General features: G+C 47.3%; 1 protein-coding gene across 17 annotated transcripts in view; it reads left to right on the plus strand.

Annotated features, from left to right (window-relative positions):
* The first annotated feature begins 683 nt into the window (after positions 1-683).
* The window catches only part of LOC139614813 (peripheral plasma membrane protein CASK), an 88,006-nt gene continuing 68,479 nt past the window's right edge, over positions 684-20,210 (plus strand). For 12 of the 17 annotated variants that reach the window (XM_071472421.1, XM_071472424.1, XM_071472427.1 and 9 more), the window contains exon 1: positions 1,148-1,358. In XM_071472421.1, the coding sequence (XP_071328522.1) occupies positions 1,300-1,358 (59 nt within the window). In that variant the 5' untranslated portion in view covers positions 1,148-1,299. Of the gene's footprint in view, positions 1,359-20,210 lie in introns of all 17 variants that reach the window. The other 5 variants (XM_071472428.1, XM_071472423.1, XM_071472434.1 and 2 more) reach the window with 4 other exon arrangements.

The following is a 20,210-nucleotide window of genomic DNA, read 5'->3' on the forward strand; positions in this document are numbered from 1 at the left end:
ATTGCAGATTCATTTTCTGTTGATCAGCTTATCAATCAATTGACCGATGGTTTCAGTCTGATTTTTAAATAGGATTCACCATAAGAAGAAACTGAATAAATGGAGCCATTCAATCAATCAGTGAGTCAACCAAACTTTATTTGTATATCACCTTTCATACAGGTCAGTGCAATTCAAAGTGCTTTATTGATTATTGATTAAGCTGATTATAAGACAGTGTAAATGTAAACAGTAAAATAACAACAATAATAATGACAATAATAAGTAGAAAAAACAGATAAAAGACCGTGACTACAATAAAATAAATGATTAAATGAAACAATTTATGGCTCTCAAACACTGTAATGAAAACCAGGGTGAAGAGGCCGCTTGAAAAACCGAGGAGCTCTGAATTTACACAGGTGGTTTCATTTCAGGACATAATTCATTCATACTCCTCCTCACTTCCGACGGGAGCCCGCTCCAGGTCCTTCCATTCAAAAGGTCCTGAGGAAACTGCGGTTTCAGAAAAGCCTTCATGGCGCCGCCGCTCCGCCATGTTGGCTCAAAGCCTCATAGGCCTGCACGGAGAACCCTGGGTAACGGATCAGCGCCAAAATGGAGGGCGACGCAGCAGTTTCATAACCTCCGTGTGGGCGGAGCTTGGTTTTCTGGAAGCTCCGCGGAGATTAACGTCCGGGCCGACGAGCTCCGGTGGGCGGAAGAAAACACTCAGCGGCGGCTGGAGGCGTCTCCGAGCCGCGGAGGAGACGAGTGTTCGGCGGAGACTTGTCCGCACCGTGCGCGCTGCCCAGAGGACCGAAACCCGCCCGGCTGTTCGGGATGTGCTGCCCGCCTGGGTGGGTGCTGTAACCCGAGCCTGGTGTCCGCCGTCCACCGGGGCTGTCCGGGCTTTTCATCCGCTCTCCAGCCAGAGCAGCGGCGGGAGCCGCAGCAGACACCGGCGGAGGAGTTTTCGGTCCTGTTTGCTGTCTGAGACGGGGGGTACGACACCGGGAGGCGGCGGGAAAGGCGGGGCCGAACCGGTGGACCCCCGAACTGGATTATTGACTCTCCCTGCGCCGACTCACCACAGCGACGCAGCGCTTTTTGGAGGGGGGGGCGGGGGTCGACGAAGGAGGCAACAACTGGGATTTAGACACCCCCCGTGGAACTCTTTACCGACGACACCGGGCGTGTTGCCCGTTCCTCCTGCCCAGCGGCAGCTGCTCCGGCCTCCGTTTGCACCGTCTCCAGAGGCAGATCGCCGGGTCCGGGCGCGTATTTCGGGGATAGATCTCCCCCAGCCGGGGTCGGACGATGGCGGACGACGACATCCTGTTTGAAGACGTGTACGAGCTCTGCGAGGTCATCGGCAAGTAAGTGCTGCGTTCCCTCCTTTCTCCCGCAGGTTTCCGGCGGCCGTCGGTCACCGGGGCTTTCCCGGGAGCCCCGCATAACGTCCCGGGGGCACGGCGCGGACAGCGGGTGGTATTGGTGTGGTCACCGTGTCCACGCTGGTTCATACCCGCGGAAACACTGCGGGTTCAGCCGGAGCAGGCCTGTCCCGCCACGGTTACACCGGGTTTTATTCTCCACGGAGCTGAGAGCTGTTGTGTCACCGCCTCGTCCCAACGTGAAGATGAAGTCCGGTCTTCATCATCCTCCTGCACAGGCCCGGCTTCCCACACCTACCGTGCCATCGTACCGTGGGCTTTGACCCGGTGGCAGTTGGCAACTCGCTGCAGAGATTAAAGGGCAGGACACACACACACACACACACACACACACACACCGTTGAGTCATGCACACCACACATCTGGTGATCGTTAGTGACTGTGAGGGTTTCATCCAGGCCGCTTGGAGAAGTCTCCACAGGGTAAGAGGATCACAGTTCCAACATTCACCGACCAGATCCTTCAGTAACTCTGCAGTGAGAGGAAATATCAGCTGATCAAATATCAGGGGTGCATCACACTCTATGAAGAAAGGTGCACCACTGTGAGCTCTCCTCACGTTGCAGGGGGACACAGGTGAGTTATATTGTGGTTGCTACAGTTCCCTCAGCTTTAGGATCAGGGTGTAACCAAGCCTGCTATATCATTAACATGTATCCATGTAATTATAATCCACTGCAACCAAGTAGTAGTGTAGTGACAGTGTTGTGTGTGTGTGTGTGTGTGTGTGATGACTAATAACCAGGACCACTTGAAAAATGGCAGCAGTATGAGTCCACAGCTCCAGTGTTTATCTGACGACCCAGCCTCTCCTGTTATTGGCCTTTATATGACCACATTGCTCTTTGCTCTGATAAATGGCCGCTCTACCTGCACCACACCTGGGACTTTCCAACTTGATACGGCACATAAAGTAGCTGAGGGAGAGGAGGGGAGGCGGTGAATGGCGAGGGAGACGGTCCACTTTGTTTTGATACTGAGCCCAGGCTGAATGAGTGGAGAGGAGCTGTCTGAGGGGGAAACTGTTTCTGCTTTGACCGACGCATGAATAACTGACTGTGTCATCCAAACTGCTGGTCTTGAATAAAGCACTTCATTGGGCGTGCAAACAGAAGCTCCATGTGAATCAGGGAGCTTGGCGGGCCTTGACAGACGCAGGCAGTCAGAGCGGGCTGACTGGTTATGGGACTTCTGCTGCGTTTGTGTCACAGAGATGGTTGACTGTTTGACAGGGTGATAAGACCTGCACCACAAAGTACATGTTGAGGCAAGCCTGAAGACGGTGAGAGCTGCGTTTTATCCCAACTTAGTCACAAGCAGTTTCTTTGTCTCTCACTCAGACGCACACAAGCAGGAACCCAGAGGAAACCTCCTGCTCCACCTGTCCTCTGCTTCATCTAATAATGTAAAATATGAAAATCACCATTTTTAAAGCAGTGAGTTGAGCCCAGACTCTGATGAGACCACACACACACACAGGTGTGAGTTTTGTGAATCAGAGCTGTATGATATTCCACAGACTGATCTACAGTTTGCAGAGACCTGCTGCTGTTCTGGGTGTCAAGCTGCTACAGCCACAGCTTCTGAGTCCACTGCCAGAGTCTGAATTATGACAACACATAACTGTAGAAACCCAGCACCCTGGGTCTTGTATAGGTGTGTGTGTGTGTGTGTTCTGCATGTCGTTGCAGATACAGGCTCATATATAGGTCATCAGGAGCTGTGCTTGGAAAGCATTGTGGTGATCACAGCTCGTGTGTGTTTGCTGGATTAGTTGGATTGATGTTGGCCCTGGTCCCTATGGAAAACACAATCCACAGTTGTTTTTTGAGCATATTTGTGTATGTGTATGATCTGACGATGCACCGACGGGATTTACAAGGGGGGGGGGGCTCGGACCAAAGATGAGGAGGGATGGAGGATGAGCGAGGGAGCACGGTGGAGGGAGGCTGTCCATTAGTTACACTCACATTAAGAGACATCCTCTGCCTTCAGGCCACACTCTTGTCTAGTACATCCTTGGAAAAAAGAGTTTGTGTGTGTGTGTGTCTTACAGTAGGGGACGTAACACAGCACTGTGCATGAAGAAGTGGATGCAACAAAGATGTGTTGTCTTTGTTCTTTGTAATCCGTGCAGCTTTAAACTGGTCTGCAGTTAATAGAGGGTGACAGCAGAAAATTGTGATTTCAGTGCATCAGACCCAAACTGCTCAGTATCTCAGATTTAGGTTGAAGTTATGACGTCATATTGTAACGTCCACACTCTGTTAGGCCACAGATCCACAGCGTCTGTGTCTGTGCTGCCTTCTCTGTTAATGGAGCCAAAGACTGGAGTTAATGTTACCCAGCTGAACCATCAGTGGCCTCCCTGTCCTGAATGACTCACTGTGGATTTAACAGTGGATATTGTGCTATAACATACATTGCTGTAGAGCTCGTCTGCTCCACTGGAATAAAACAAATTACCCACCATTTGCATACCTGGTGCCCTGGGAGGACACTCGGGGGTGTTCTACAAAGCCTGAATGTTATTATAACTCTCGGCTTAAAGTGTGCGTGTGTGCGTGTGTGCGTGCGTGCGTGCATGCGTGTGTGTGTGTGTGTGTGTGTGTGTGTGTGTGTGTGTGTGTGTGTGTGTGTGTGTGTGTGTGTGTGTGTGTGTGTGATGACTAATAACCAGGACCACTTGAAAAATGGCAGCAGTATGAGTCCACAGCTCCAGTGTTTATCTGACGACCCAGCCTCTCCTGTTATTGGCCTTTATATGACCACATTGCTCTTTGCTCTGATAAATGGCCGCTCTACCTGCACCACACCTGGGACTTTCCAACTTGATACGGCACATAAAGTAGCTGAGGGAGAGGAGGGGAGGCGGTGAATGGCGAGGGAGACGGTCCACTTTGTTTTGATACTGAGCCCAGGCTGAATGAGTGGAGAGGAGCTGTCTGAGGGGGAAACTGTTTCTGCTTTGACCGACGCATGAATAACTGACTGTGTCATCCAAACTGCTGGTCTTGAATAAAGCACTTCATTGGGCGTGCAAACAGAAGCTCCATGTGAATCAGGGAGCTTGGCGGGCCTTGACAGACGCAGGCAGTCAGAGCGGGCTGACTGGTTATGGGACTTCTGCTGCGTTTGTGTCACAGAGATGGTTGACTGTTTGACAGGGTGATAAGACCTGCACCACAAAGTACATGTTGAGGCAAGCCTGAAGACGGTGAGAGCTGCGTTTTATCCCAACTTAGTCACAAGCAGTTTCTTTGTCTCTCACTCAGACGCACACAAGCAGGAACCCAGAGGAAACCTCCTGCTCCACCTGTCCTCTGCTTCATCTAATAATGTAAAATATGAAAATCACCATTTTTAAAGCAGTGAGTTGAGCCCAGACTCTGATGAGACCACACACACACACAGGTGTGAGTTTTGTGAATCAGAGCTGTATGATATTCCACAGACTGATCTACAGTTTGCAGAGACCTGCTGCTGTTCTGGGTGTCAAGCTGCTACAGCCACAGCTTCTGAGTCCACTGCCAGAGTCTGAATTATGACAACACATAACTGTAGAAACCCAGCACCCTGGGTCTTGTATAGGTGTGTGTGTGTGTGTGTTCTGCATGTCGTTGCAGATACAGGCTCATATATAGGTCATCAGGAGCTGTGCTTGGAAAGCATTGTGGTGATCACAGCTCGTGTGTGTTTGCTGGATTAGTTGGATTGATGTTGGCCCTGGTCCCTATGGAAAACACAATCCACAGTTGTTTTTTGAGCATATTTGTGTATGTGTATGATCTGACGATGCACCGACGGGATTTACAAGGGGGGGGGGGCTCGGACCAAAGATGAGGAGGGATGGAGGATGAGCGAGGGAGCACGGTGGAGGGAGGCTGTCCATTAGTTACACTCACATTAAGAGACATCCTCTGCCTTCAGGCCACACTCTTGTCTAGTACATCCTTGGAAAAAAGAGTTTGTGTGTGTGTGTGTCTTACAGTAGGGGACGTAACACAGCACTGTGCATGAAGAAGTGGATGCAACAAAGATGTGTTGTCTTTGTTCTTTGTAATCCGTGCAGCTTTAAACTGGTCTGCAGTTAATAGAGGGTGACAGCAGAAAATTGTGATTTCAGTGCATCAGACCCAAACTGCTCAGTATCTCAGATTTAGGTTGAAGTTATGACGTCATATTGTAACGTCCACACTCTGTTAGGCCACAGATCCACAGCGTCTGTGTCTGTGCTGCCTTCTCTGTTAATGGAGCCAAAGACTGGAGTTAATGTTACCCAGCTGAACCATCAGTGGCCTCCCTGTCCTGAATGACTCACTGTGGATTTAACAGTGGATATTGTGCTATAACATACATTGCTGTAGAGCTCGTCTGCTCCACTGGAATAAAACAAATTACCCACCATTTGCATACCTGGTGCCCTGGGAGGACACTCGGGGGTGTTCTACAAAGCCTGAATGTTATTATAACTCTCGGCTTAAAGTGTGCGTGTGTGCGTGTGTGCGTGCGTGCGTGCATGCGTGTGTGTGTGTGTGTGTGTGTGTGTGTGTGTGTGTGTGTGTGTGTGTGTGTGTGTGTGTGTGTGTGTGTGTGTGTGTGTGTGTGTGTGTGTGTGTGTGTGTGCGTGCTCTTGGAGGCCCAGCTCATGGAGGGAAGTGACATCACGCTGTCGTCCACAGGGAGGGAAACACAGAGTGGTTCCCTGTCCCACTGCTGCCTGCCTCGGCCTGGTGTGCAGCTACATGAGGGTAATAACAGGGCAGGTTTGTGAGTGTGTGTCTCCCTCACCTTTCTCCTTCCCTCAGGTAGAGCATCACGCTGCTGGAGTTAATTGTGTATTTTGTAAAGGCTGTGCTGAGGTTTGTGTGTTCATGTGTGTGAGTGGGAGCTTGCACATATTTGTCCTGACCTATATCAGGACAAGCAGCTCCACTACTCTCACAGAGTTGGCCCCGGGGCTGGGTTTGTTCATGGTGATAAGTGAGGCTAGCTTTTGCTAGCTAATGCTGAGTATGAGGGGTGGGGGGCCGGCCTCACTGTGAGCCAGCCAGAGGTATTCTACTAAAGACCCACCCACACCACGGCACCAGCAGACCCCCAGGCTGTGGGTCAGTAGGTTAAACACTGCTTTGTTTACATTGTGAGACATAAGTGTGTGTTTTTAAAAGGCGGCCGGCTCACCACTGAACCGAGTGGTGAGTCTTCTCCTGCGCTGGGGCAGGGTCCTGGAGAACCAGACCCCACAGCTGAGTGGCACGGCTCTTTCCTGCAGGTCACTCCCCTCTGTCTGTCCCTTTCCTGTCTCTCTACTGTCCTCTCAAAATGAAGGCAAACCCCCCCCCCCCTGGAAAAACAGGAGCCAACTATGTGTTAGTCAAACTCTGGCTAAATACTGGCTAATGGCTGGTTTTACTCTGCTAGCATCTTTGTTAGCGTCATTTCAAACCCAACAGTGTTCAGGTAAAACAGACCATAATATGACATGTTTACCTGTTGTAGGTGGCTCACAGTGGGTGTGGTTAACCTGGTTAAAGAGAAAAGGCGAGTCAGGTTATAATGGATGATGATTAAAGGTAAGTTTAATTTACATATACCCTTGTTCCTGCCATCAGTTTGTCATGATTTAAAGCTTGTAAGAGGGGGTGTCATAGATGAGTGAGGCTGAGTGTAGACTGGATTTTGGATTAGAATAAGTGGTGGTTTCTTCTGTGCTGCGGCGTCTCTTCTCGTCTGCTTGGCAGTGATGGGCGGTCTGGAGACCCAGGATGCTCCTTCTCTAACAAGAACTCTTTAGCTCCATCCTAATAAATTCACTTTAATTGGGAGTCTGCAGTAGTTACTGAATAACATCCAATTAAGAAATGTGAGTTTTTGAAGCCACAATGCATCAACAACGTTGTAGTGGTTGTGACTGAATGAGGTCCGTGGCCTCAGGGAATACACTCGTGGTGTTCTCCTCAGCAGGGCCTGCAGTGTGTGTGTGTGTGTGTGTGTGTGTGTGTGTGTGTGTGTGTGTGTGTGTGTGTGTGTGTGTGTGTGTGTGTGTGTGTGTGTGTGTGTGTGTAAGCGGTTTGTGTTACATGATCTCAGCCTCTCTGCTGGGATTTGGAGGAGAAAATGTGCTGAAAGGCTGGTTCCTGCACGCACAATTACACATAGATGATATAGCAAAGAGATCTCACACTCAACCACTAAAATATTTATTCATCCTCATCAAGCTGGAGAAAACACCCCCAGCAGACCCCAGCAGCTCCCTGTGAAAACACAACACTGTGTTTGACTTGTTGAGTCTTGTTGAGATCCTCACAAGAACAAGCTGCGTTCAGGACACACAGCAGCTTCCTGCTGAAGTAACCGGTTCTTCTCTGAGGTTCCTCTGTGAGTTCTGGTTCCACTACAGCAGCTCGTGGCTCGTTTTAATGAACTCAACCAACGCTGCTGTGTTGTTTTCATGGCGCCATTTGATTCATCAGAATTAGATTAGCAATCATCAGTTGATCAGTTGTTCAACAGAAAATTAATGCACAACAATACTGATAATCAATTAATCATTTCAGTGTATTTATTTAAAAAAAATCCCAGGATTCTCTGTTCCAGCCTCTTAAATATGTGTTTGTGTCTCTGTGGACGTTTTATTATTTTTGACATTTTCCTTTACTTGATTGCTGATCATCAAGAGAGGAAGGAATTGAGCCCCAGATGTTGTTTATCACTTTGTGACATTTCATATTGACAAAGGACTGATCGATTAATTCTGGAAATTAATCAATTACTGAAAATAATTGTCTTATATAGCCCTATCAATCATTCAGAACGCTGTACACTACAAGCCACATTCACCTATCCACACACACCCACACACTGATGTAACATCGGGGCAGGTTGGGGTCAGGATCCTCTTAAACATGCAGCCTGGAGCAGCTGCTGTTGATCTAAAACCAAGTCCAGATGTTTCTTCTCACCTGTTGTGTGAGCGTTGTGAGGGCAGCAGTGTAAACAGAGCCGTTATCCAGGGACCTCTTGTTGCCTCCTTCATGTTTGCACAGACCAAAGAAGAAGCATATGTGACACCTGACCTTTTCAGTAATGGAGCAATCAGTCATTTCTGCAGATGAGGAGGAGAGGCAGCGTTTATCAGATGGACTCAGCGGGCCAGTTTTTTCTGTTATCTGTGACAGCAGCGTCTTCAGGACACGGACGCTGAGCCTCGTCACAGACAACGTCCCCATCGGCTCGTCCCTCTGCTGTGGAGGGAGTTTGTTGTTTTTTTCCACATCAGGCCGGCGAGCTCAGCAGCAGTCTGTGGTGATGGTGTCTTCAAATTTTCTGTCTTCAGTTACTTCATTTGCTTTGCTGCTGACAGACCCCTGTACCTGCCCTGAGCTGGACTGACACACACACACACACACACAGGCTCACATCAGGCTTATTCACCACTTATTCCTTTATATGTGTGAGCACATGTGTCAGGATCAGAGTTAGTGGTCACAGCAGGCGTCTGCTGGCTAACGCGCTCATACAGGAGCTTTTATTAATCTATTATTAATGTTATTGATGTATTATTTCCCTGCCGGCCCCACGTGTGTCTGAACACTCTCCCACATGATGTCGTGTGTGTGTGTTTTTAGTTTTAACGGGACAGAAATGTGTGGTGATGAGGTGATGAGGACCTCTGAAGTCACTGAGGCCTTTATGGATAAACATCATTTCAGACCAGAATCACTGTCTGTTTTTAGCAACTGGTGGTTTCTGGTTTGTCAGAGTCAGGGATTAAGTTGCCAAAAGTTGCTGATGCAGCCAATCACGTTTCAGCACTATTTCTGACTCTCTCCTCCTCGCTCTTGTTTCCAGTCTTTTTGCCTGCTGTCGCTACACTGGAGCCTTCTCAGTCTAAACTGATTTCCATGCTGCATGCCAAAGCACACACTGTCACCTGGGTTACAGCTGAGGCCTCTTGGAAAAACAACAGCCGCCATGTAACACGCAGGAAAAGACGTTTCCCTTTCAGACATTGAAATATTGCTTCTGGGAGTTTTACAGCAGCAGAGCTGCAGACGACATTGTTCATGTCACATGGAGCTTCAGAAGTTTCCGGGGCTGTTCTGCCTGTGTGCAACAACCTAATGAGAGTATCAGAGACGTGATTGGATGAATTTGCTCCAGTCAAATTCAGTCCTGTTTGCTCAGGTGGAGGGACGAGATAGAAAAAAGAGAAAGGTTAGTGTTAGGAGTTCAAAGTGAGACCCCCCCTCAGGTGGTGTGCACATGTTGAGAGGCTTCATCTGTTTTCACTGCAGTGAACCTTCATCATGTGTTGTATTGTGTGAGAACTGGCCTGGTTTCATCTTGTAGCTAAAGGCCTGACGTTCAAGTTGTGGTTCATTAAAGTGAAGTGTCGACAAGAGCTTCAGTTGTTGTTGTGTACATAAGATAAGAGGTTATAATATGTCCTGAAGACAGACTAGAGGCTGCAGTGACTCGGTATCGGACAGGGATGAGTCAGGCCGGGGCTGGTTGGTTAGCATGCTAACTTCAATAGAAGAAAAGAAATGAGGAAGCAGAACAAGGGTTAACATTGGCGTTGTTGAGTATAGGAATGAAATGATGCTTAACTCTAGACTGGTGAGTAAACAGCTGCTAATGCTAATGTTAGCTATGTAGCAACAGCAAAACTTGCAGATAGCTCCTTTAAGAAGAAATGTAAATTAACAAGTGTGGTGAAACATTGGGAGCTGAACACAGTCTGTTATGAGTGCTGTGTGTCTGGTCCTGCTTATTCTTAGATCCCCGGCTTCAGAAGAGACTCTCTGCTCTTTTTTTAAATGACTGTGTCACCACTTAATGGCTGTTGTTGCACTCAGCGTGGACTCATAGATCCTGGCCTGTCACTGTCTTTATGGCAGGGCAGCTGGTTAATGACTGATTGCTGAATTTTAAATGAAGGCATCATACGGCAGCACTTACAGCACAGATGTCCTGAGGCTGCTGGGATCAGGCTGATCTAGGCTTTTTTAATGGATCTGTGTTGATTAAACAAAGACAGAATCATTTGTATCCTGTGCTTCTAATGTGTTTCACATAGGAACAGATACATAAACCTGTAATAGATTACTACAGTAAAGCTTGTACACTGAGCTGTATGATACCAGGGGACTGTGGGTTAGCCCTCAGATCCTGTTAGCCTGTTTGCCTGTTAGCTTGCCAGTTAGTAATTTACTAACCTATAAAAACTTCCAGGCTCTAACAAGGTACCAGCCCATTAAAACTTATTGACTCTTAAGGTGGAGGGCAACAAACCAAACTCTACTACCCTGCTTTCCTTTCAGGGATCTGAGTGTGTGTGTGAGTGTGTGTGAGTGTATTCTTTCACTGCAGCTTTATCCAGGTTTGCTCTTAGGTCTTGGTTCTGACCTGGTTCCAGTCTTGGATCTGGTTCCTGGATGACTCCTTAATCTCTAATTGAACCTTTTATCTCCCCTGGTTATTTTCTGCTGGTTCCTGTGCTGTCTCTAAGCTGCTGCCTGGACTCTGCACCGTCTGTGTGTGTGTGTGTGTGTGTGTGTGTGTGTGTGTGTGTGTGTGTGTGTGTGTGTGTGTGTGTGTGTGTGTGTGTGTGTGTGTGTGTGTGTGTGTGTGTGTGCATCCATCAGATGGTGAGAAGCCCAGTAAACGTCTGTGCTTCTGTCCCTGAGCTGTATTTGTGATCGTCTCATGTGCAGCATTGTGTGGATATAAACCAGTTCAACAGGCTCACATTTTGACAGCTTTGAACATCTACCTTCACCTCTTCAGTTGTTTATTATGAGTCTGTGCTGTAGCTTTCAGCTGGGGTTAAATCATTGATAGTGGCTGCAGAGGAGATGCGGCGTAGTAACAGGAAGGTTGTGAGTGGGCCGGTGGTGTAGCTGCATGGCAGGCACAGAGGAGCTCACCTTCAGTCCAGTCATGCATGTGTTTGCTCCTGTTTGAGTCACACTGAAGAAGGAAAGATTGTTTAACAGTCTGCTTCTGCACCACCACCCACGGAAAACGTGAAAAGGAGACTGATTGAAAAAGAAACCAAACAAGAGAAATAAATGGATGTGACAGAGATGCAGGGAAAAGTGTGGCAGAGGGAGATTATGTGAGGAGGCAGAGAATAAGCAGAGGAGCGGAGGGCTTTAACGGGCCGCAGCCACATTTAGCAGGAGTATTATGGCTGTGTTGACATATTGTCTGACAGATGGGTGACACATGCTCTGAGTCCCAGCCCCATTGTAAGTGCAACTGGGACTCTGTGACAGACACAGACTGGCTGTGGTGAGCTGGCTGGAAAACCACGCTGTCTGACAATGTCACAGTACAATTCACAATTATCACCTCAGCTCCCTCTTTGTCTCCTCCACTCCCTGCTCAGTCTCTGCTCCTTCACCTCTCACCCCAAACACCACTGTTGTCTACAGCTGTGTGTCAATAAAACACTGCTGTCGTACGTTATTGTTTCAGAAAATCTCCCAGAGAGGCCACAACACAACGTGTGCATTTCTATTACAGTCAGAGTCAGTGTCAGGATGTGGATCATTTCAGCTCTTATTCAATATTCAGTCAATAGGTTGGATGGTGGGTCCAGGTGGGCGGGGCTTACCAGTGTGCCAGATCTTGGTTTTCATGGTTACAATAATAAACACACAGACTGTACTGAGAGCAGCGTACCTACCTTCGTTACCTTGGTTACTGTGCTGACGGTCATGTCTTGGTTAGGTTCAGGAAAAGATGGTGATTTGGGTTAAAATAAGTTCTTCCTCCACATCAGACGATCTTTGTTGTCATGGTTACAATAATAACAGTGAACAGTCATGGATAATAGAAACAACATGAACTGCTACTGTCACATGGGAATCGAACACCGCTCTCCTGGGTCATATTCATCCATCCACCCCAACCTCCTCCTGACGTGGACTCTGTCGCTCTATAAACTACGTCACTGCACTTTTCCCTTTGCTGCTGTCATCATCACTACGACCACTAGATGTCGCCTAGCAACAGAACCTAACTGTGGGTCATGGTAACCTGCTAACAGATGACCTCTGACCTCGTTTGTTACAGGACAGTCTCAGTTAAACGTGTTTATGTGAGGATATTTAATATCAGCCTGTATATTGTTATCAGGTTGTTAAAACTGAAATATCTGCAGCAGCCTGACGAATCGAGCTTCAGCCTGAGATGTGGCTCGAATCTCAGCAGATCCTCAGCCCTGACGTTGAGTAGTTGTTGACGTGATTCAGCTCTTTGTGGTGCAACATTCAAGATGGCTTCAATGGTGAATGGCTTATCAGAAAATGGCACTTTCCTCTCAGCATGTCATGTGGACACACACACACACACACACACACAGGCACTCAGGCACTCTGACTCTTTTGTGTTACTCCCACTCGTGCCCTTGTACAAAGTCTCTGTTCACATTTGTTCTGCCTCTGTCAGTCAGTTTGCGTAGATGTAGCGTCATTACTGGTCGCCTCGACGCAGGTGTAACCGTCAGTGTTTGTTTGGGCAGAGGTGTACGAAGTCTCTGCAGCAGCAGGGTGGAGAGACTGAGCTGCTGTCGCTCTGTGGCCTTCTCTGCCCTGCCATCTGCAGCCCTGTGGGTGTGGGAGCTGACGGCCTTCAGCTGTGTGTGTGTGTGGTGGGGAAATGTGCTTGAAAATATCCCAGGTCGGTGTCAGAAACACCCAGCCATCGTGGTTGTGTGTGTTCACGGAGCTCGCTGTGTCAATCACTGCTTGTTTGGTCACTTTTTCTGTGACGCTGGTGTTTGAGTGTAGATATGAGAGAATGTGGGACTGTCTGACTGTATTAACACACACACAGACAGATATTGACCCCCCCTCCCTCCCAGTCTGTGGACACACCTTCACTGTGGGCAGCTGGAGCTGGATCAGCAGGATGAGTTGAGATCAGGTGCCTCTGAAAAGATGAGTCACTGGGAGGAGGAGGAGGAGGAGGAGGAGGAGGAGGAGGAGGAGGAGGAGGAGGAGGATCACGATCACACAAGCTTGTGCTCCAGGCAACTGAAGTGTTACAACTGCTGTTTGCCTTTGTATCACCTGTCAGTGTGTGTGGGAGTACACACACTGACAGGTGTAAGAGGAGTGTTACCTGTTACCTGTATCTTCTGGACTGACACAGCAGAAATATTAGGATTATAAATGAATTATAAATGAAAATCAGTGTATTTATCAGAGACTTCAAAGTTTAACTAAGTTCTTCCTGTTGAATCAGATGTTTATTTAACTGTGTTAATGCAGCGGAATTATAGAATTTAAAGATTCTGTTATTTCTATCTTGTGCTTGCAGGATAAAGACATAAAATTTCATAAAATTATCATAAAATTTCATCAGCTCTGCAAGAATTAAAAAAACAAAACAAAAAAAAAAAACAATCATCTTTTTGAGATCTGATGCTGTGGCAGATTTTTGTGTAATTTCATGACATGTTAAAACAAAGATTTTGATACGGAGCAACAATAAAAATGTTTTTATTTAATCACCCAGCCCCAGATCTACAAAACAAAACAGGATCAGAATCATGGACCTCAAACCTTTTTAATATTTGATTTATTGGTTTTCACTTTGATTCAGTTTTTTTTAGCTTTTCATTTTGATTTTTCAATGTTGTGATTTGACTTTAGTCAGTGTCATATTTCCCTCATTCTGCTGAGTCTGACCCTCCTGTCACTGCTGCGCTCACTGTAACCTGGCATGGACAGACTTTTCCTGACTTATACCTGAAACATACAATAATATAATAGTATATTTTGTTATATTTGTCTAGCCATTAAAAAACCTGCATGTAGCCACCTATAATCCTCTCTTATAGACACAAAATAGAAAATATCACCTAACAAGAATTTACATGGAATAATGATTTTACTGTGTGTTCAGTGATATAAGCAGTACACTAACACCACAGGTTGGGTTTGCAGTTTGTTGTGATCTGGTCTTGACTGTTGGATTGTGCTGAGGAGCAGGCGGTTTCGTAATTTGTATGTTGGCTCTAGTGTCTGCTGTTCCTCACAAGGCTGTTAATACATGCAAATGGATACAAATCCAGCAGGCATTGTGTTGTTATCAACTACAGCTACACAAACACGAGCTCCTGCAGTGCTTGGTCTCCACGCTGCAGTTTTATCAGCTGTCCAGAAACATTTCCAGAAGCCTGAGATCCTGACGTGATGAAATAAACTGAGCCTGTGTTTCAGGAGAATCTGACGTCTGTGGATGAAGGTGGTTACTGTGAACCAGAGCGTTAATATCTGGTAACTCTGAGGACACAGCAGTGAATTTATATGATAATCACTCATGAATGGATGAATGAAGAGACCAGACTGTCTCGTTTGAAAGGCTCCTTCGTTACCTTGACAACAAAGGCTCCAACAGGTTGATCCTTCACGGCCAAACATATCCCAGGATTCATTGCGTCAGTAATAAAATAATCTGTCATCAAACAGCACAGACAGAGTCTGAGGGTCACACTGTTAATGTCACTGTTGTGTTTCAGCTCAGTTCAACAGGTACAACTGTTAAAACCAAGGACCTGAAAGTTAAGGTGAAAAAGTGATGTGTTGTCAAGGTTGCTAGGCAACAGGAGCTGCACTTTGTGACGCATCAGTAAGGGCGGGAAACAGCTGGTGTCGCAAGTGAAAATCATCTGTGACCAGACCGTCTCGGTTCGGTTCGGTTCAGTTCAGCCTTCACGGTCTACGGCAGCTATGAAGGGCCACACCTTCAGAGACCAGGTCCCCTGTGGCCCCTGGATGGAACGCAGCGAGGGCACGTTGTCTTCTGTTCGCTTTGTTAGTGTCGTATTAAGAGAGAAGAAGAAGAAATGATGTGTCAGTGTTTTGAGGATTGTGCTGGAATTTGGGCTTTACACAGTGGTATTAACTGTGCAGTATCACACACACACACACACACACACACACAGTGATAACAGCACTGCTCAGCAGTTTTCCCAGAGCTTTTATAGAAATCTCTGGGCTCACCTCTGCCAAAGCATCTGACCGAGCCCAGCTCATTGTACAGTTACACACACACACACACACACTCTCTCTCACACTCAGCTCTGCCCTCTGTTGTGTTCAGGTAAACTGGGAGAAGCTCAGGTCACTTAAACGCCTCACAGCTCCTCTGTTTGGTAAACAAACAACACCCCCTGCTCACACAAACACACAAACCCCATATGGTCACACAGACAACGACAGTGTTGGGTTCAGTGGAACCTCCGCTGCCATATGTGTGTGTTTGCTGAAGCTGTGGAGGAGACAGGAGTGTGTGATGGTGTTTACACCAGTGACTGAGTCTGAGCAGCGTCAGCTACATCCTCAGGTCTGGATAAATCTGTTGACGCCTCGGGCTCCTAACGTACGGTCTCCTCAGCAGACCGTGACCCTCAAGGTTCAGTGTAATGATGCACAGTCACGCAGTGTCACATCACTTCACATAAATGATGTCTGAACCTGCAGAGACTCTGTTCCTCGTCCTCAACATGTCACCACAAACAGCAGGACCCACGGTGTGATGATGAGCAGTGAACTGCTGTCGAGTAAAGTAAAGAAGAAACCACACAACTGATCAAAGTGGTTCATCTGTAACTGCTGAGGTCAGTGGTTAGGGAGGAGCAGGAGGAGTCCAATCCAATTTTATTTTTGGTTTTGATTTTAGCTTTAACTGTTCTGGAAGACTGAAGACTGAGGAAGACTGAGATCAAATGATTATTGTGTCAGATTCTGTTTCACCACAGATCCCCCCACTTCCAGGTTACATTAGCATCGTATGTAGGAATGCATCATCAGTTTGCCGGTTCAGAGACTTTCTACATATCTTGTATAACCAGAACAGACACTTTCTGTTCAGTAATCAGTTTTTTATTTCATGTTTTTTATGGTAGTGCTCAGTGCTTCCCTGTCAGGAGGCTGCTGGGTGGGTTCTTTACACTAGACTTTCTACAACATTTAACAAAAAACTGCTTCACTTGTGCTTCTTTTTAAAGTATTTTCTTAGACTTCAGTCCGCGCCTGATGGGATCAATATCTGACCATTGTGTTCATGGATAGGACGTTTTAGATATTTTACAGGTGTGAATTTTATCAGACTTAATGTGAGGATGGCTCCGCCTCCTCTGTGCTAGACCCGCCCCTAGAAGACCAGCTAGAACAGAGGCTAATTAGTTAGCTCCTGTGAATGAGCTGTGGATGCTGCCGCTCAGCTGTGAGCTGCTGCCACACATCCACGGCTGCACTGTGTGTCCACGTCCCTGCGACTGTCACTCAGGGGCCTTCTAACTACAGAGAAGACAGACAGCGCTTGTGTTTGTGCGCACGTGTGTGTGTGTGTAAGTCGGTGTCACCCTGTTTATGCAAGGCGTATGTGATCTCTTAGTTTGTAACAGCGTGTGTGTGGGGGGTGTGTGACCCTGTGTGTGTGTGTGTGTGTGTGTGTGTGTATGTGGGCTAATCTTGGCTTTATGCTGGCTTCAGCCAACAGTGAGGATTAAGAGACATAAGCACACGATGAGTGCTACTGGACAGAGCTGAGCAGGGACAACACACCCAGACAAAGACGCGACAGATGAGTCATTAACATGCAAAGAAAAGTGTCAACAGAAACTGACTGAGACACGTTCAAGAAATCAAACACTTCATCAGTCAGTCAGTTAATATTTTAAACATCCAGGCTCTTGACCTTGAGAGCTGCTGCAGATCTGACTGTCTCATTTTTATACTTTTATTTACGGTTTTATGATTGAATTCCTGTTAACTTCTGATCATGTGACATGTTTCGTGTTATATTTTATCTTCTTGGTCTGTAACTGGTTGCTGGTTGTCTTCTCAGTAAGTGTTTCCAGCCAGAGCAGGGCGATCTGATGACCTTATATCATGGACCATCTCACTTTGTCACATGATCGACTTCAGATGAGTCACGCAGATCGCATCATCAAACGTTTCTATATTTGGATCATTTCATTTTAAAGGTTAGTCTCTGCTAACACACCGTGTTAGCTGTTGAACAGCTAGCTGCTAACAGTGTTAGCTGTTAAACAGTTAGCTGCTAACAGAGTGTTAACTGTTAAACAGCTAGCTGCTAACACACAGTGTTAACTGTTAAACAGCTAGCTGCTAACAGACCGTGTTAACTGTTAAACAGCTAGCTGCTAACACACAGTGTTAACTGTTAAACAGCTAGCTGCTAACAGAGTGTTAACTGTTAAACAGCTAGCTGCTAACACACAGTGTTAACTGTTAAACAGCTAGCTGCTAACAGACCGTGTTAACTGTTAAACAGCTAGCTGCTAACACACAGTGTTAACTGTTAAACAGTTAGCTGTTAACAGAGTGTTAACTGTTTAGCAGCTAGCTGCTAACAGAGTGTTAGTTGTGAAACAGCTAGCTGCAGACATCAGTCCTTGTTCTGCTCTGCAGCCTCTGTGAGTTTGGTGCAGCTCCACATGAACCAGTTCTCCACCTGAGCAGAACCAGAGCCACCGTCAGCAGCTGCAGTCCAGGACGGTGCAGCTACTGTCCGTCCACAGGACCAGAGACAGGCAGGACAACCCTGAGGCGGACGAGTCGGAGCTAGCTGTCAGCAGTGACTGAACTCTGAAATGAAAACAGCTCATGAATAAATGACAGCTCTGTCCAAATGAATCCTCCATATGAACTAATCAAAAAGGGAGATTGGTTATGACACAGTTTGTAAACAGAGGACAGCTTTGTGGCTGAAGAATAACGGCGAGCGGACAAACGTCAAAGGAGCAGAAAGATACAAATCACAACTTCCAGTCAGGACTTTCACAATAAAACCAGAGCAGGAACAGGATGCAGATCATGTTCAGATCATGGACTGGGATTCTAGATTGTCATATGACTCCACCTGCCTTTACATGTGACTGTGGCCACAGCTTCACACATGTGAACAGTAACAAGGTCAATTCCAGCTGCATTTTTATCAGTTAATTTCTTAAATTAGATATTAGATCTGATTAGTTCAGACTGCCATCTAATGAATTAGAGAGAAACTGTCCTGAGTTCAGCCGTACTGTCTGACCCGTGCTGCAGGATGTATGTGTCTGTATGTAAGCCCCCATGGCCTCATCCCTCGGCTCCTACAGCTAGAAACAGTCTGAGTCTCTGAGAAAATAAACCTTAACTCCTGGGGTCATCACAACATGATCGTCTCAGCGCTCAGCCTATCATGTTGTCATTATTACTGCGCCCTTTGACCCCGCTGTGGCTTGAATGGGTGAGTGGGTTCATTGCTGCACTGCAGCTTTCAGACACCCACAGATGCTGAAATGAGGAAGGCAGCAGAGGAGATAAAGGTCAGAGCTTCTCTTCCAGCTGGAGATCCTGCTGAGATGGTGAGCAGCTCAGACACTTCCTGTGGCCGCTGACTCGTTTGTGCATCCAGGGCCGTAACCACAGAGCACTGAGGACCAGAGCTTCTGTAGGGCACAGGAACTTACTGTGGGCCAGAGACAGACTGTGCTCTGAGCTCCCTTCACAGACTGAATTCCTTTCCTGTGACAGACACACGCACACACACACACACTCTTTCTCTCAGGCTGTGCTCCCAGACAATTGACTGTGTAGCATAGATTTTAGTGTGTGGAGCTCTCATTGGAGCCCAGGCCCCTGGAGAAGCATCACTGACATGTAGATCAATGCGGCCTTGCAGAAGAAATCAGATACAGCCCTGTGCTGCGTGGCTTCGCCTCTGACTGTGGGACAGAGCTGTGGAGTCGGAAGTGAACATGCTGAGGTCAGGACGCACACTCACCACTGAGCAGCACGACAAGGGAGCAAGAGGGAGGCAGCGTGAAGGAGGTGAACACGGCCTGTCAGTGTCTCTACAGTCGAGCTGTGTGTGTGCAGGCCGGACAGGTAGAGCTGCCCCCATCTGCCCCCATCTGCCCCTCACTGCCCTCATCTGCTCCTCACAGGCAGGAGGAGGGAGGGGGAGGGAGGCGAGTGTTTGCAGATACTTACGGATATATTTACTCTTTGCACCATTTTCCCATCTCCTCAAGGTTAACTTGCATTTTCTCCAGATCACTGAAGCTCAAAATATATTCTCTCCTCTCCCATCATTAAGTTTCACTCTGTCCCTCTCTTCTCTGTCTGTCAGTGTTGATTTCTTCTTCTCTCTCTGTTTGGTCTGGAGGCCTCTGAAGCTCCTCTCTCAGGTAGAAAACTGCCTTTGAAGTCAGGTGGAGAAGTTGGCAGAAAGCAGCAGAAAGCAGCAGACTGGCGTCTTGCTCCCTGGCAGAGCTGCTGAGTCCTGGAGGACTGGTGGAGCTGCTCAGGAGAGGCTGACGCTGCTCTGTGTAATGATAACAGGGATGATTCAAGATGCAGTGAACATTAGGGATGGGCATTTCTCAGCTCCTTCTCTTTATCAGGACGGTCGACACGTTGAGAAGCTGTAAGAACACTTTTGTCATTAGGACTCCATACAGATCAACAAATCATATGATTACTAAACGAATCGATCATTTGATTAGTTTGAGCCAAACCTGCTTCACAGCCACACCTTCTGTGAAACACACACCTGTCAGCCTTGTGTTTTCATCGTCATCATCACTGCAGAGGGTCAGACAGCTCGTCATCAGAACAACACCCAGTATCAGCTGATAGGACGCAACTTTTTCTCAGTGACATCATCCAAGCCCTCATTGTGAACGGCGTGTTGCCATGACGCTGCACAGCTGCAGATGGTGACAGTTAGAATCCACAG

Source organism: Trachinotus anak, unplaced genomic scaffold (assembly GCF_046630095.1).
Source record: "Trachinotus anak isolate AG129_WGS33_773 ecotype Australia unplaced genomic scaffold, CSIRO_AGI_Tana_v1 ptg000039l, whole genome shotgun sequence".
Classification (NCBI taxonomy): domain Eukaryota; kingdom Metazoa; phylum Chordata; class Actinopteri; order Carangiformes; family Carangidae; genus Trachinotus; species Trachinotus anak.